The sequence below is a fragment of the Watersipora subatra genome, chromosome 6 (assembly GCF_963576615.1).
Source record: "Watersipora subatra chromosome 6, tzWatSuba1.1, whole genome shotgun sequence".
Classification (NCBI taxonomy): Eukaryota; Metazoa; Bryozoa; class Gymnolaemata; order Cheilostomatida; family Watersiporidae; genus Watersipora; species Watersipora subatra.
Window position 1 is genome coordinate 21149365 of NC_088713.1, and position 16606 is coordinate 21165970.

The 16606-nt window shown below is 35.4% G+C and overlaps 1 protein-coding gene across 1 annotated transcript in view; it reads right to left on the reverse strand.

Moving 5' to 3' along the window:
• LOC137398111 (E3 ubiquitin-protein ligase RNF213-like) overlaps positions 1-16606 on the reverse strand; it is an 87038-nt gene that overhangs the window by 34828 nt on the left and 35604 nt on the right. Inside the window, exons 19-26 of the mRNA XM_068084220.1 lie at positions 12915-13111; positions 11796-11988; positions 11361-11490; positions 10358-10565; positions 7623-7764; positions 7131-7288; positions 3909-4262; positions 705-889 (exon numbers count right to left, since the gene is read on the reverse strand). Of these exons, the coding sequence (XP_067940321.1) occupies positions 705-889; positions 3909-4262; positions 7131-7288; positions 7623-7764; positions 10358-10565; positions 11361-11490; positions 11796-11988; positions 12915-13111 (1567 nt within the window). The remainder of the gene's footprint in view (positions 1-704; positions 890-3908; positions 4263-7130; positions 7289-7622; positions 7765-10357; positions 10566-11360; positions 11491-11795; positions 11989-12914; positions 13112-16606) is intronic.

A 16606-nucleotide genomic window follows, 5' to 3' on the forward strand; every position in this document is an offset into this window, starting at 1 on the left:
CAGAGACCTGGGAGTTTGAGCACTCGTCTCAAGATCTTAGCTGTTCCCAATAGCGCACTTTTCTGCAACTCACCTGAGTTGATTGTTGTTGGTATTTGGGCAAGCGACATTTTATGCGCCGGTGTTATTGCGCCCAGTGCCCCAATGACTACTGGGATTACAGTTGTTCTTACATTCCAGCATATATATATATATATATATATATATATATATATATATATATATATATATATATATATATATATATATATATCTACATACATGTACACATATATATATAAATGTATAAATACTTACACATATATATATAAATGTATAAATACAACATAGTCAAAATAAACATGTCAAAGGTTCTCCAGGAAGAACACAGTCATGTATTTAGTATGCTACATGAAAGGTCAATAATTTTCTGAGTGTATTTATTTTAGACAGTCTCATCACAATTATACTCAAAATAACGAGCTGTCAGTAGTGAATACTACACCACATAAATAACATATCCTTATCAACAAACTAATTGGATTATAACGATGGCCTTATTATTAACAGACTATTATGATGACCTTAATGGCTATGAACCAAAGAACATGATGAACTTCGTGAGACACGAGAAAAAGAGCAATTAGAATATTTTGTAAAATATCAACGGTTGGTTGTAGCCAATAAGACACTCTCAGATCCTCTTCAATCTGAGGCTATCCTACCTGCAGCTAACCAACTCATCAGTAGCAAGATCACACAAAGACGGGTCAATGAGTTTCTCTGCCAAGAGTTTACACTGATCTACCAAGCCCACCCATTCTTCTGGATGCTTCAATAGACTCTGTAGCGGAGCCTTCCAAATAGCATCTATGAGCTGACGCATTGCGATAGCGCCTATATGTGGCATCTGCAATACCGAATGTTGGTTGATAACGCTAATTTACAAGCAATAATGCTTTGGGCAATAGAAAAGACACATTGGAAATACCACATCAAATGCAGTTAACTTTTTCGTTATCAAATTTTTTACTAGAACAATTCAATATTTGGTAAAGTCTAATATTTGAGACAGGCACACATACTGTAAGTTGTCATAATCTTTGAACCACACAATCAATGCAAAATATTTTGGTAATCATCATAAAATAATCAGCATAAAATTTTACAGCAGCTTATGCCATGAAAAAAGGAGCTAAGACAGTTTTTCCAGACAATTTTGCGACTACCATAAATAACATAATTATTACTGCTAAAAATAAAATGATCCCTTTCAGAAGCACTACTGTTCAATATATAATCATCAAAAGTCCATTGAATCTCCATAGCTGTAATGCTTCTTTGCAATGACTAGCCTTAGCTATCACGGCTAGTCATTGCGAAAATGCGATAACAAAATTAAGTTTTTAGAAAAAGCAGTTAAGTTCAAGATGTTTTGTAAACATGATCTCTATTGGCTCAACGCAGGTAAATGATTGTTTCATTCTTCTCATTTTAGAACAAACATTACAGGCTAATCCGAAACGTTTTGTACGAAACCTACTCAAGTCGTACAACACGTCTCTCTGCTATGTGCAGACGCTGTTTCGAGTTGCACAACACAGCTCAAGGCTCAATGATTTAAGCTGCATATTTGACCAAATAACACAAGGTTACATTCAACTTGGGTTATCTAAGCTATTCAAAAGAGTTTTTTAGGTGACAAGTGGATGTTAGATTTGTCTCCCCTGTAGTGAATAAAAATGGTACTATTGAGATGGAGAGGACTATCAAATATTTAAAATAAATACCTTGTAGTTTCACTAAAATCTTATATAAATCAACTTGGAATTATTCAAAAGCATGTATCGAAAAGGTATCAAAAGGTATATCGCCTAGGAGACATATGTTCCACAATGCGCAAACAACAACAAAATTTCAGTATATTTCAAAAGAATATTTCAAGATTAAAATCGTCAAACCGTGATTGCAGTTGAGAAACTCAGAGGAAAAAGATGTGCCCAGTTTTCCCTCAACATGACATCAACAGTGCCGCTTCCTGTTTATAAGCCATAAATACATGCTCTTATTTAGCCAATAATCAGCATCTTATAATTACTTATATGTTTACACGACATAATAAAACAATGGGACTAACCCTCTTTGAACTCTAGCCAATCTTGTCAATGTGTCAGTAAACCTGGGAAATTTGTCCAACAAAGTTTGATCTGAAGTTTTTAAACTTTTATTAAATATATCTAAATGTGCTGATAATACAATGATATTTGGTAAAACACTAGTAAAAATGTCGGGCAACTGACAGCAAATGTCATCAAACAGAAAAAAACAGTACTTCACCATTATTCGTGCTAAAACTAAACTTGAAAAAATATTTACAGTAGTATAAACTCCATCGACAACATGTCAACATAAATGGAAATAATCTGGAAATTTATAGTTAGTATCATAAAAATCTTCATTTGCATCACAATCATCCATGACCTACCAACTAATGAGACGTATCAATTTTTTGGCGATATCATTATACAGTCAAACATGGATAACTCGCCCACGGATAGCTCGAACACATGGTTAATTCGAACGGTTTCTTTGGTCCGTTCCCACGTAATGATAAATTGCTATAGATAACTCAAACTCAACACTGTTAACTCAAACGGTTTTTTGCCCAACGGCTACCGAAACGGTTGTTATCGCTTTAGAAAATCACTTTATTCCAAGTCATAGAGGTAAACCTCAACTTTTTGTAAATCATAAGCGTCGTTATTACCACCATCGGCAAAACACTTTTGTCAACGACTTTTCTAAAGGTTTGGTGAAATTTGATTTATACCAAACATCCGTTTAGCGATCACCCTTCGGAAACAAGGTAAAGTGAGGTAATCTTTGCATAAACTTCAAGAAAAATCGGCAAAATTGATCGTGGGTAAAACGCTCAAATGAAAAAGATGTCTTTTCTTTTGAGCATTTCAACAACGATCAAGTTTTGCCAATGTCAATCTAGAAAACATCCTGGCAATAACATCACCTCAAACAACAAACCAATCTCAAGTGATAGAAAAATCTATACTTTTTGATAAAAACGTTTTAAACTTTACATTAGAAGTATTTAATTTGAAACAAGCCTTTTGTGCTTTTGATTTATATTATAGTTTGTATATGTACATGTATCTACTAATAAATAAGTAAATACATGGACTAGTGACAGTGATCTGATAACTTGAACACTCTGATGATTCGAACACTTTCGCTCAGTCCCGTGAAGTTCGAGTTATCCATGTTTGACTGTAATAAGATCTGTTGTTATAAAGGAGGAAGTAGATGAAGATGGAGATATTTGAAAACTTTCACAAATGGAAGTGAAATTTCTGGTCTGCCATCCTGTGAAAAAAAAATTAGGCTGGTTTTCGCTGTTACTTAGGAACAGCTTTTGTAAACAGATCCATGTGAATGCCAGTATTCCGGCCGCTAGGGTTTCTGACACACCCTACGCAATGCCGGAATAACAGCCATTAGGGTTTAAAACGTTAAATCACTTGAAACCACTATTGCAGCAATGTATCTGAAGTTTTATTCCAGCAATCACGGGCAAATACAAAATGATATACATTTCCAAATGATGTGCAATACGACAATCTTGAACACAACAGCCGATGGTTATAAATAGAGTGACAAATAGGAAGCGCAGACAACAAACAAAATCTGTATAATTTCTGATAAAACTTTTAGGAATTGTTGTGATCACATGTTCAATGGAGAAACATTGCTGTACTTCAGGCCCTTTGCTTGTTAATCAAGTTAAAACTGGTGACTAAAAACGTTTCATGAATAAATATTACTCATCTATGACTTGCTAACCAGACTGAAAATAGTGATATTAGGAAGAAAAAAAGAAGTTGCAGACCAACATATATATATGGCAGATATCTGACCTTTGCAGAAAGTGTTACTTGATGGTCTTCTTCAACTTGGTCCAAATTTTCATCGCAAGTCACTGGTGAGCCTTCTAAAGGACCAGGATTTTCTTCATTGACCTCTAGATTCTCCCTCGCCTTGCTGTCCGAAGCATCTTGGAAGAGCTGCAAAGCCTCACTGACTTGCTCTGTTAGTTTTGAAGCAAATGAAGCATTGCTCTCACCAAACTCAACCTTACTTGACTCTAAGTCAAAGCTGAGGATTGCTGACAAGCTCTGAAGCTGGTGGAGTAGGTTGAGGTTTGCTGTGTGCACACGAGTGATGCTGTAGTCGCCGTTCGTCATCGAAAATAGCAGTGTCTGAGCAACAATCTACAAACATCACAATCCCAAATTTACAGAAATACCAAAAATAATAATCATCGTTTTGACATATAAGCCAGCTGGCTCTTGAAAACCTTGAGAACAGCATCGTTCAGTTTTTTCCATCGAATCAGTTGGAAAAAAATTAGGCAAAAACATTTGTGAAAGCGCGGCAAAAAGTGTCAAGCCGGAAAACGCTAAAAATTTAAGACGATGACAAAATCAAAGTTAGAAGATTATAGCTTAGCTTTAAGTATGCGTTTAGCATGCTAAATTGGTTAAGTTAAATTTCAAAGTTTGAGTCATGTTACGTAGCAACCCAAAATAAAGCGTATTGAATGGGTTGCTGTCAAGTCTCTTCCGTCACTACGACTGTCTAGGAGATAAGAACTCCATACAGTACTGTACATAGTAATGCTACATTTTATTGCAGATCATTACCATTAAATAAGTATTTGTAACTTTGTGAGCATCAGTACTGAATTACAACAATTAAAAACATTGTAATATCCTGTTTTAGATAGTTTTTTTACACTATGGGAATGGATTAGTTTGCATTTAGTTATTTTATACAAGAAATATTGCATAGAGATATGAGAATATTGACATACGAGCTCAGTCCCAGAAGACGTTAAGCTTGTATGTCGCAATATGACTGTTTTTGTTTAAGAAAAGGATATCCTTACATGTTTGTTTTCCTTAAGAGTAGACAACTATTGTATTAATGATCACATATTCATGTCTTAAAATTAACAGGCACTTTTAATTCATCATGAAAATTAAATGAAACGCGATCTTATACATATATCTCTTAATAGTACCCTCCATCATCTCTATCTGTGGAATCCCCTAATTATGACCTTAAAGGTTGACTTGCAATAAAATTCGCATTACAGTTATTTGGTATCAAAAGATTCACCATAGTCTTACTCTGTTGTATTGTAGGTGCCAAATATGTGGAAATGTGACTACAAGCTCTTAAAAGCTCAAAAACAAAAAGCCGCTGTAGATTGGAACCTCTTTATTTCGATGACGCAGCCATAAAAATTTGGCTATTGTCTTGTCACGTGATGTTTTCACGTGAATTGAAAGGCAGATAAAAAGCTCAATATAAAACTTATCGTAGCACTAGTTTATGACAAACTCTTCGGGTTTTACCGAGGGCTCGTATCAAATATAGATGCTCGCTACTTTACAGTTTTGTTTCGGTTTGGTCTAATTGGCAAGTTTTAATGTGATCATGTGACCCAATACTTCGCAAATAATTTCTGCAGCACTTTTCGATTAATGCAAGTGACCAACAGGCTCGTCATGATTATCAGACAATGATATATACTCCTTCAAACTAAGACTAAAAAGTTAAACAAATTTTTACGGTAAGTTATAGGATATCACTGCTAGAAGTGACAGCATTACGATGACGATAAAACAGACGCATAAGAACAATAGACATGGTCTTATTGAACACGTGAAGTATATTTGTGAAACTATTTCGACGAATAAGGTTGCATGAAAGTGTAAACAGAAGCCATCTCTCACAACTGCGTCACATTTTAGCCGTTTTGGAAAGAGAATCCAAACTACGGCGGCCTCATGTGGCTGTGATTTTCTGTTCGTTTTTTAAGAGCTTGCAATCACCTTTCCACATATTTTGCACCTACAATACAACAGAATCTTTGGTGAATCTTTCCATATCAAATAACTGTAATGTGAATTTTGTTGCAAGTCAACCTTTAAGCTATTTTAAAATCTCCCCTTAAATTTACCTTTTTTGTGACTAGATATTAAAACAACCCGGTCTTTTAACCTAATAGCAAAAGAAACAATTGCAAAAAATTGCATTTCAGTCTTTTGATATATCGAGAGAAGTATATGAGATATAATTCTGTAAGTCACACCATTTTGCGCACTACTAAAGCAAAGTTATTGCCTCAAGGTCAATGAAGCACTGCTTTGAAAACATCCGCAGATTAGAGATCACTGATTTTAGAGGTTAAAATCACCGATTTTAACCTCTAAAACTTTTAAAATATAAGTTGAACCATTCCTAAACATGAATAAAAAAAAGTAGATTTACTGTACCTTTCGGACTATAAACCGCACCCCTATATAAGCTGCATCTGCTTTATTTCCCACAAACCGATAATAGAACAATACATAAGTCGCACCTTTGTATAGGCCGCAAAACTCAGGACGGTGCTTTTAACACGTCGGCAACTTTGCTGTTTAAAACGGAACAGTGTCTAACGGCACTGTTTCGTATTGACCGACGCTTTTTAACCTAGTGTCTAACGGAACAGTACCGTTAGGCATTGTTTCATATTTTCTTTCATCGCTAAAGGCGCACTAACCGTAGATTATGGTTAATGGTCAAAGAAAAAGCCACAGAATAGCTGCAACCTCATGAAAGCCGCATGACTCAAATCATCAGAAAGAAAGTAGTGGCTAATAGTCCGAAAAGTACGGTAAATCCTCATCAGAATTCAAATTGGTAAGCATGATTTGTCAAATGGAAAATTTTCTAAAAGCAAAGTAGCCACAAAACTTATGAGGCAACCAATATCATTACTTTAGGAATTGTGTTACCACTGCAGACTTGGGATCAAGTCTCTCTGCGATTTCGGAGATAGCGAAATGAATGCTTAATGAAAAGAAAATCCTAACGGAAAGGACAAAACTTAGTAAAATTACTGCTTCTTAAGCTTTTTAAAAATATTTATAGACAAAATCGAATGATTAAAACTTCACCCCTTACTTTTCTTTTCACTTTTAAGAACAGACGAGCAAGTTTTGAAGAGCAGACCATTTGAGCACTAACCTAATCCTACTTCAACTCGAATGGGAGACATCCCATTCTTATGAAAACTGTTTGCATACCTCATGCTCAGTCAAACTTGAACAGGGATGTGTCATGTAGACAAAGTCATGGATGTAATCTATGGTAAACTTCTTCATGGCTGCTTCATCAAGCTCTCTAAGAACTTTACCAATGGTCGTCTCTCCAAACGGTTCTGCAAGCCACCTACCCTGCCGATCTACAATTCGAAGCAGCATGAGAATTTGTAAAACCATTACTTTAAAGTAAGTTCCATTGATTCTACAGGTATAATGAAATAGAACAACTATATCACAAATATATTTAAATAATATAGAATAACAGAAAATAAATAGATTCAAGTAATCAATAACTTTGATGGGTGAATGCTGTGCAACTCATATAGCTACAACCAGACAAATTCTATTGTGATGTATTGTGTAGGAAAGAAGTTCGTTTCAGTAGTGCTAATATATATATATATATATATATATATATATATATATATATATATATATATATATATATATAGATTAAAATATAACGTCTCTCACCTTTAAGAACTGCTGCATTAGGTGTCACTGTAATCAGCTGCTCCACAGTGTCTCTCACCAGCCAAGAGAAAGGAAATCTGGCTTCAAAGTCCCGAAAAACTCTAAGGCCTTCCTCATTGACTGTATATGACTTTGGCAGTCTCTAGAAAATTATATATAAAGTCTGCAAGACTTTAAGATAAGGGTAATATCCACTAATTGATAAATCACGCAAATTGTATAGTGGTATAGATCGCTAGCAGTAAGCCCGGCAATGCCTGGAACATTTTTCATTTTTAACCAGATAGCTCACGATTAATGTTCAAGAGGCTGGTTCTCAGGAACCTGACAGAGTTTTGAAACCAAATATTTTTGGCAAGCTGACGGAAGGCCCAAGTCTGCAAGATACATAGCGGCCAACTTAGGCCTTCCCTAGACATGGGCCTTTGCAGACTAACTAGCGTTTACACCGACTAGCGGACAGAGATACAATGACAAGGAGAAATTATTAATTAATCTATATATATTATATAGATCAGTGTTCGCTCATCTGTTGTTCGTGTTTGTCATAACTGCAAAGCTTTCAAGAATAAAAAATTCGCTTTGTACTGGATTTACACTCGGAATCTCTAGGCCTGCAGACGAGAGGGCTATCTAATACACTACACTGCCCTTGCCATACTCTTGATGGCAAGCAAGCGCATGCGGCGCTTGTTAAAAAATACTGTTGACCAACCTGATGTCATTGGCTAGCTTCACGGCTATAATTATAGTAAAGATTTAGACTAACTCAAAACTACTAGCTTACCAGGTGAGTTAATCAAATTTATTGGGTAATTATTTTGGCTTCCAGCCAAACATTCAGCTAGAAATTAATATAGCATCATTGATGTATCTAGGGTTGGATATGACTAATAATTGCAGTGAGGTTGCCCCAGAATGACAAGTATTAGATATTGCAACGCGTAATTAAAAAGACAGAATGTAATCTGTTTTAATTAAAAAAGGTATTGAGAGAGGTATAAAAAGTAACACATTTGTAATTATTTGTCTGGTTTTAAATTATATAACACAGCAGTAGTGACTATTAACTAGATGTTCAAGTCAACCAAGCTATTAGTGTCATTTCTGGACAGTCAATAATAATGCTTCAATTAAACTTTGAGCGGAACGGAGACACTGTAGCAAAGTGTTAATTTTCTTCATTTAGTTTTCACACATCTCCATTTGAAGTTGCATGTCAGTAAATTCTACAATGATAAAAGAGATATATTTATAATAAATGTGAGAACATTTTGCCAACTGATGCAGTCTAAACAGGCTTTTCAATTTCATTTGGATTAGCTGATACCCCTACAGCAAGACCTTAACACATGAGCTAAGCAACAGACATATATATGTACCAGTTTTAAATTACCAGTTAAAAATAATTTGAAATTTTTATTAAACAAACACTTTAAAACTTTGAAGTTATTATGATGCTAGTGCTTTTACAAAAATTCTAGGTCAAGTTAACAGAAGCTATCTGTTAACTATTCTGAAGCTATTTGTTATCATAACAAATATTTTTACTCCTAATTTATTTTTGCTCTTACTAATAAGAGCTACTCTTCTCTGTGACGTTACGCCATCACTTGCGACAAAAAGCGCTACCGTATTTGCTCCCATATAGCGACATATATCGCCTGAATGCATACAGCTTGTGTAGCTGAATTGGTGAATCGTCGGACTGGCAAACTGGAAGGTCCGGAAATCAAATCTTCTGTGATACAAATTATTTATTCCAAAATTTAATAGCTATATCGGGAACTACACAAATACCAACCTTGAATAATATATATGTACATATCAAAAATTAGTAACAAAATAGTATGTTAACATTAGTAACTACGGTACCTTTAGTGTATTTATTGTATTTAGTGGTTATCATCTGCAATAAGATGTAACATGACAATGTACTATGTGCAGTATTTCTATAGGGAGTTCTTACCATCAGGACAGACTTAATAAAAAGTTTGAATTTACTTTAAATGAATTTAGCTTACTAAACACACACTTGAAGCCAAGTTTTAGTATGTATTCTCAACTATTTTACTGAACTTCAACTTTTACTTTTAAATATTTCATGTCATTATCTTTTACAAGTAGATGTTTCTGTTCAACGGACCAAGTTAATTTTCAGAGCTCAACCACTTTATTAATATTTTCAATTATTTCATTACGCCAATTTTTTCTTGTTCTGATGAAATTACTGCATACAAAAAAACTTTTGCTGATGTACACTCTGAATTTTTGCTGGAAAAAATAAAGCTTGTCATAAAGCTATAATTTTAAGTTTGTAGAAATCAGCAAAAATTCTGCACAAGAACCAACCATTTTCAACATTATTTTTAGTCTAGTAAAACCGGTAGCAAAAGAAAACCATTTTTGTATCATTTTCGCAGGTTGACCAAAACGCAGACCTATTTTCTCTAATATAAAGATATAGTTATCACAAATATCTGAAAAATAATACATGAGATGGTATGAAGGCGTTCCAAAGCTAAAGAGTTTATGCTATTTGGGTTGAACGTTGCTGCTCAACTACATTATACAAATTAGAATGCGGCTTAGATTAGAATATTAGAATGCTGCATTCTAATATTAGCATATTAGAATGCGGCTTAGCAGTAGGAAAAAAGAAATGACTCTAGATATGATGGATGTTTATCTGAACGCTGATATACCAATAGTAACAATCGAAATGCTATACGCACCGAGCTTGGATTCTTGCTTGTCGTCCCCTTAGTTAAGCTTTCAAAGTTCAGTCCAAGCTCATCAGACTTTGTGAAAATGTCGAGCCAAAGTTTGACAACTTCCTTTGATCCCTTCAGTAGCTGGAGATTGTGCTGGTGATCCATGAAGGCGATGACAGCAGCTAGAGCCGGTCTAAATGCTCGCTCTAAAGAATCTTCCAGGGCATGTCTAGAAACAGAAAATGACAAGGGTATGTTTACAACCACAAAAGGCTAGTGAGTTGTGGTTTAGTTGAGTTAGTTGAGAGAACTAGTAGAATAGAATGTGCTAAAACCATGAAAAAACCCTCTTCACAGGTCGACTCACTGTTTAACTCGTTGAAATATTTTACAGCAAACGGTCAATATTGTCGACTTGTTCAATCTTGCATTTTACGAACTACGAAAACATCATTACCTTTATCTATCCTTCAGAAAAGTTTTTTCATTTTAATTTTGTGGCACTTGGATAAATAATTTTTTTAATTATGGTAAAAAATGGAGGCCTATCTGCAAAGTAGCAAAGTTTCAAGAACTAATAATGCCGCAGCTATAAAAAAAGTTATTTGTAAAGATTTAATTATAACTGTAAGAGCTGAAAAGAGTTAATTGTGTTAGCAAAAACTTTGTTTGAAATTATGCTAGCATGACGCTTGAATGCAACAAAAACATAGAGATTAGCTATTGCAAGTTAGAGCAAATTAGTTCTAAAAAGGAAACAGAACTGTTGGGTTTTTGATCAACGATGAATTGCCAGTTTCATTTATTAAACATGTAGTACCTACTAATAGTATAAATACTACTACTAGTATTAAATAAATAAGGTATAAGTGACTATAGCTAGTAGTATTAAATACAACTACCTACAACCATAAAAAAATATATGTTACAAAATAAATGGCGACTAGGCATATTTCAACATTGAATAACTACCATTATCAACAAGGAAGGTTGGCCTACGAAGCCTTTAAAACACAATTCTTACCGGATGGTTTCTGACTTTTTCATATTACTCGCTTTAGCAGCGTCAACTTTCACCCACTGCGTCTGCATATTCATATCATCTTGCTCTTTTAGCAGGTTGTAGACATGAGTGAGGAACTCCTTGCAAAATTCTAAACAACAGAAAGCTGAGTAAAGTGCTAAGTAAAATATTTTAGCTCATTTTCAAATAAATAGTATCGGAATATCTAGTTTGAACCATCAAACGGGAAATAAATCATTCTATAAATTTATACCACAACACAGTTACAAAAGAGAAAATAATACTTTGAAACCTGGATATTAGGCCAATAAGTTTTACATATCTCAGCACAGCATAACCATTTGTATTCAATACTACTACAGCTATGCTTGTGAAATATGAAAAATTGGAGTAGAGCATAATTATGTTACTTATATTTTAAAATTGATAATATACCTTCATCTTTCAGAAGTGATCTGAGGGTTGTTGCGCGGTTAGATGATGGAGCAGATGTTATGATAGAAAAAGCACCGGGAAGGCAGTATTCTAGAAACATGAGAACATCTTCAGCTTCCATGCTGCTAGCAACTGTTGTTACATCCCTTGCTGGATCAGTTCCATAGACATCTAACTCGGTGTCCGGGCAATCCTAAAGAAGTTACTCAATTGTATAGCAAAACTTACCACAGCAGTGAGCAACATCTCTGCAGTATTTAACTCTAACATTTTTGAGTTTGTAGAACTACAATCATAATTATAATGTTATTAAAGATAATTACATACACTAAATAAATTATAAGAATAAAACTAGCCAATCAGTGACCATAGAGAGCTATTAAGTACACACGAGGGAGTTTTTTAGAACCTCAGATAAAACTTTTCTGACGCTTTCTAATGTTGAAAGATCATGTCATAAAACCAACCCAATATGGCGCTGAACACACGAAGCTACCTTAATTAGGTGACTGAACAATTGAAAATTACAACGTTGCAACACTAGGATAAAAGGTGAAACCTCCAATCGAACCCCACCTCTAATTGAACGCCACATCTTATTGAACGCCACCTCCATTTGACCGCCACTATGAGAGAAAGGTTGAAAAATAGAGTGCCACCCTCTAATTAAATGTCACCTCCATTTGACAGCCCCTTTAAACATCTTTGATCTTTACGAACTCACAATATCAAATGATCAGCAAAAAAGTGTCTACAAAATCGTCTTGATAACGAATTGTCTACATCAATAACAATTAATTCCCTCATTGTTAAACTCCAAAGCTTTTCGTTTTTCCATTAAAACTAAAGGCAAGCAGCATCATAAAAACAATTAATAAATGTCTCAGGCTAATAGGGGTTCTTTGTTTAACACGGTCTTTATACTTTGAAGTACATCTATATAAAATTGTTTACATTTTCGAAGGTAAATGAAAGACTAGTTTTAGGTTAAATGTTGCGTTTAGCGAGCAAAGCTTGTATGCATTGCATTTGTCCTATGATATATATGGTATATATGGTATACCGTATTTATATATAACTAAACACAAACAAAACATATTAAAACAACAATATTCTTACATCCATGTCAATAAGCGGAGGTAGTAGTGACATGTCCTCAGCGTCACGCTCAGATAAGTTTTTGGAGGTATTCTTCATAGTAATCAAAACACGTCGAATTAGCTCTCTCGGTTGAATTTGCATGCAATAACTAACAGAAGGAAGCTTGAAGGCTGGAGACCTCGGATCATCAATGTGCACACACTTCCATTTTCCACCTGTGAATTTGATGAATTCAAGTCTAGATCATTCAGCATGCATCAGAACATGGCAATGATCAGAACATGGCAATGTTTAAGAGATCGACTGCAAACAAAAATTATTTGATACATTACAAATATACTTGAATGAACTAGAGTAAAATCTAGTCATAATAACTAAAACACAGCATTACAATTTTATTACAAAACTACAAGTTATCGCGTTTGAAATTTTGACAAGGGTTAAACCAAATTTATTTGTGAACGAATTTGCAAGTTATATTTCTTTCCACGGGAAATTAATTTAGGCAAGTTTTTTAACCAGAAAAATTTTCTAAGAGAGCAACCAACAAAATGTGAGATTTTCAGATGATGACATTAAGTTTTGTGATATGCAAAAAAGTTTGTGCCTTTCAAGATAGAGAGTAATCTCCCCTCTCGAGGTTGACCATTTGTAATACATATTGGGAGAACAGTCTTGTCAAACTCAAATCGAAAGAAAAACTAGTGATCTTGGCTGAGAAGTGATGAATAGCTATATCCTATAAAATCTGTATATATTTGATGTAACAACTGAGGTGTCAAACGCCAGTTGCCGGTGGATTAGACGGTCTGTCAAAACAGTAAAAAGGCATACCAATCTTGCTATAGCTAGGGTTTGCTACAAAAAAGCCTAGGACTAGCTGAAGCCTTGAGTGCCGAAGGTTGTACAATGTCCACCATCCTTGTGATGTTCAAGACGTCGATGACGCACTAGAAGATGTTGACTCACTAGAAAACATACTAAACAAGTATGGCTAACTATCAAGGTGACTTTTTATGACAGCTACTATTCTATATATGCTTAAACCCTCTAAGCAATGTGCAAGAGGGTACCAGTATGGGTACCAGTTTAAGAGTAACACCAAGATAAACCACCTCATCTACATGTATGGCATCGAGCTGAATGCAAACAAAGAATGGGATATGTTGATTCACTAATATACCTTAGTCAGGCCTACATCAAGGAACTCAGACGCATCTCTGGTATTTAGAAATGTGAAATGTTCAGATTGCCAGAAGCACACAGATTGCCTGGAAATGCCAGCAGGTGTGATGAAGGATTTGGAAGAAGACTACAAGTACTTGAGGATTAAGCGAAAGCAACATCAACTGTGAAACTGAAGTACAAGTTCGGAAGGTCTTATGGAGTGAGCTCAGTGCCTTAAACCAAATCATGATCATAACTGCATATGCACGACTGATAATAAGGTATCCAACAGGCATAATAAGATAGAGTTGGAAATCCAAAAAAACGTATCTAGCAACTCGTCAGCTGCTGACCATGCATAGAGCACTCCAGCTGCAATCTGATACTGCTGGGTTTATCTTAGTAAAAAAGAGAGAGCAGGAGGCTCAAAGGTGTACAGCAGACAGCAAAGGAAGAACAGATCAAGAACTTATGCAGTCTCCATGGTCACCACAGACCAGTTGCTAGCTGATTTCCGCTCTATTGCTGTGACAATGAAACCACACGCTCATGAATCATATATGACTGTCATATCAAATCGCTCCATGCTGCCTACCCGTGACAAGTATCTGAGGTTGCCGACCTCCACCAAACATATATGTGACTGAACCAAGGTGATCTCGCTGCTAGTACAGAGTTGATAATCATGCTGGTGCTTGAGCTAGTGCTCCCAACTAGGCAACTCCCAACACAGATCTATTGTACTAGAAATAATCCCACATATAGACTGCAAGGATGCACAAAAAACCATCCAACACATCAGTGAATGCAAGCAGCTAGCAGGCAATGCGTGCACTTAGAAACATAATGTCGCACATGTATGTAGTATACAAAAGCTTATGCAAGACGTATGGCCTCAATAAACCACACCACTAGAGGGAAGCCCCTGATAAGGTCAGAGGCCGACAGGGCTAAGCTCATCAGGGAATCTTGCATCTGAAACAACGGACACAACTTGGTAAACCAGCCAAATATTGTAGGGGCCTTACAAGGAGAATAGGAGAGCTATTATAATAGCAGTACCAAACGACTACAACATCGCCAGCAGAAAAGATGAAAAGTGGACAAATATACCACGCTCGGAGAAGAGATATAAAAGTGCTGGCACATAAAACCATCTGTAATTCCAGTAGCTATCGGGGCATTGGGTGCAATAACACTTGTATGTCAAATGTGACTTGCCCAACTATGGGCAGCTAGCCATGCAAGTCTGTTGCAGAAAAGTATGCTTATGGAAACACTTATGAGGTGAACGCTAAAACTCATAAATCTCTGGAAGGAGCCTCGAGTTTGATTGGACATTATAATCACTCAAGTTAAAGGTTGACTTGCAACCAAATTCACATTACAGTTATTTTATATGAAAAGTTTCACCATGTCTTACTCTGTTAGGTTGTAAGTGCCAAATATGTGGGAATGTGATTACGAGCTCTTAAAAGCTCAAAAACGGACTATTAATCGCAGCCACACGAGACCGCCGTAGTTTGGATTCTCTTTCCAAAACGGCTCAAATGTGGCGTAGATGTGAGAGATGGTTTCTGTTTACACTTTCATGCAACCTTATTCGTCAAAATATTTTCCCAAATATACTTCACGCATTCAATAAAACCATGTCTATTGTTCTTACGTGTCTGTTTTATCGTCATTGTAATGCTGTTACGTTTAGCACTGATATCTTATAACTTACCGTAAAAATTCATTTAATTTTTTAACCTTACCTCGAATGAGTACATATCATTGTCTGATAATCATGACAAGCTTGTTGGTCACCTGGGATAATCAAAAAGTGCTGCAGAAATTATTTGCAAAGTATTGGGTCACATGATCAGATTACGACTTGCCGATTAGACCAAACCGAAACAAAACTGTAAAGTAGCGAGCATCTATACTTGATACGGGGCCTTCGGTAAAACCAGAAGTGTTTGTCATAAACTATTGCTACGATAAGTTTTATATTCAGCTTTTTATTGCCCTTTCAATTCACGGGAGAGCATCACGTGACAAGACGATAACCAAATTTTGCGGTTACGTCATCGAAATAAAGAGACTCCAATCTACGGCGGCTTTTCGTTTTTAAGCTTTTAAGAGCTTTTAATCGTATTCCCACATATTTTGCACCTACAACACAACAGAGTAAGACATGGTGAATCTTTTGATACCAAATAACTGTAATGTGAATTTTGTTGCAAGTCAACCTTTAACTTAAATAATCACTAAATCATCATATAATCACTTATATTATATATACATATATACAATCTTAGTTACGCTTTGTAAAAATCACTGAATTGCTTACATCTATTCTGCATGTATGTGCTATGATAATTTGAAACATACAACAGCCTTACGAGCAGGCATAATGAGAACAGGTTCTCCAATAGATCTCTTCAGTACAGGTTTATATAGCCTACGTCCCTCTAGCCCTTATCATGTGCCTACTTAACAACTATTGCTTGAAGACCTCAGCATGATGTATAAAAAAATTGATTTTGTACAGGCATATG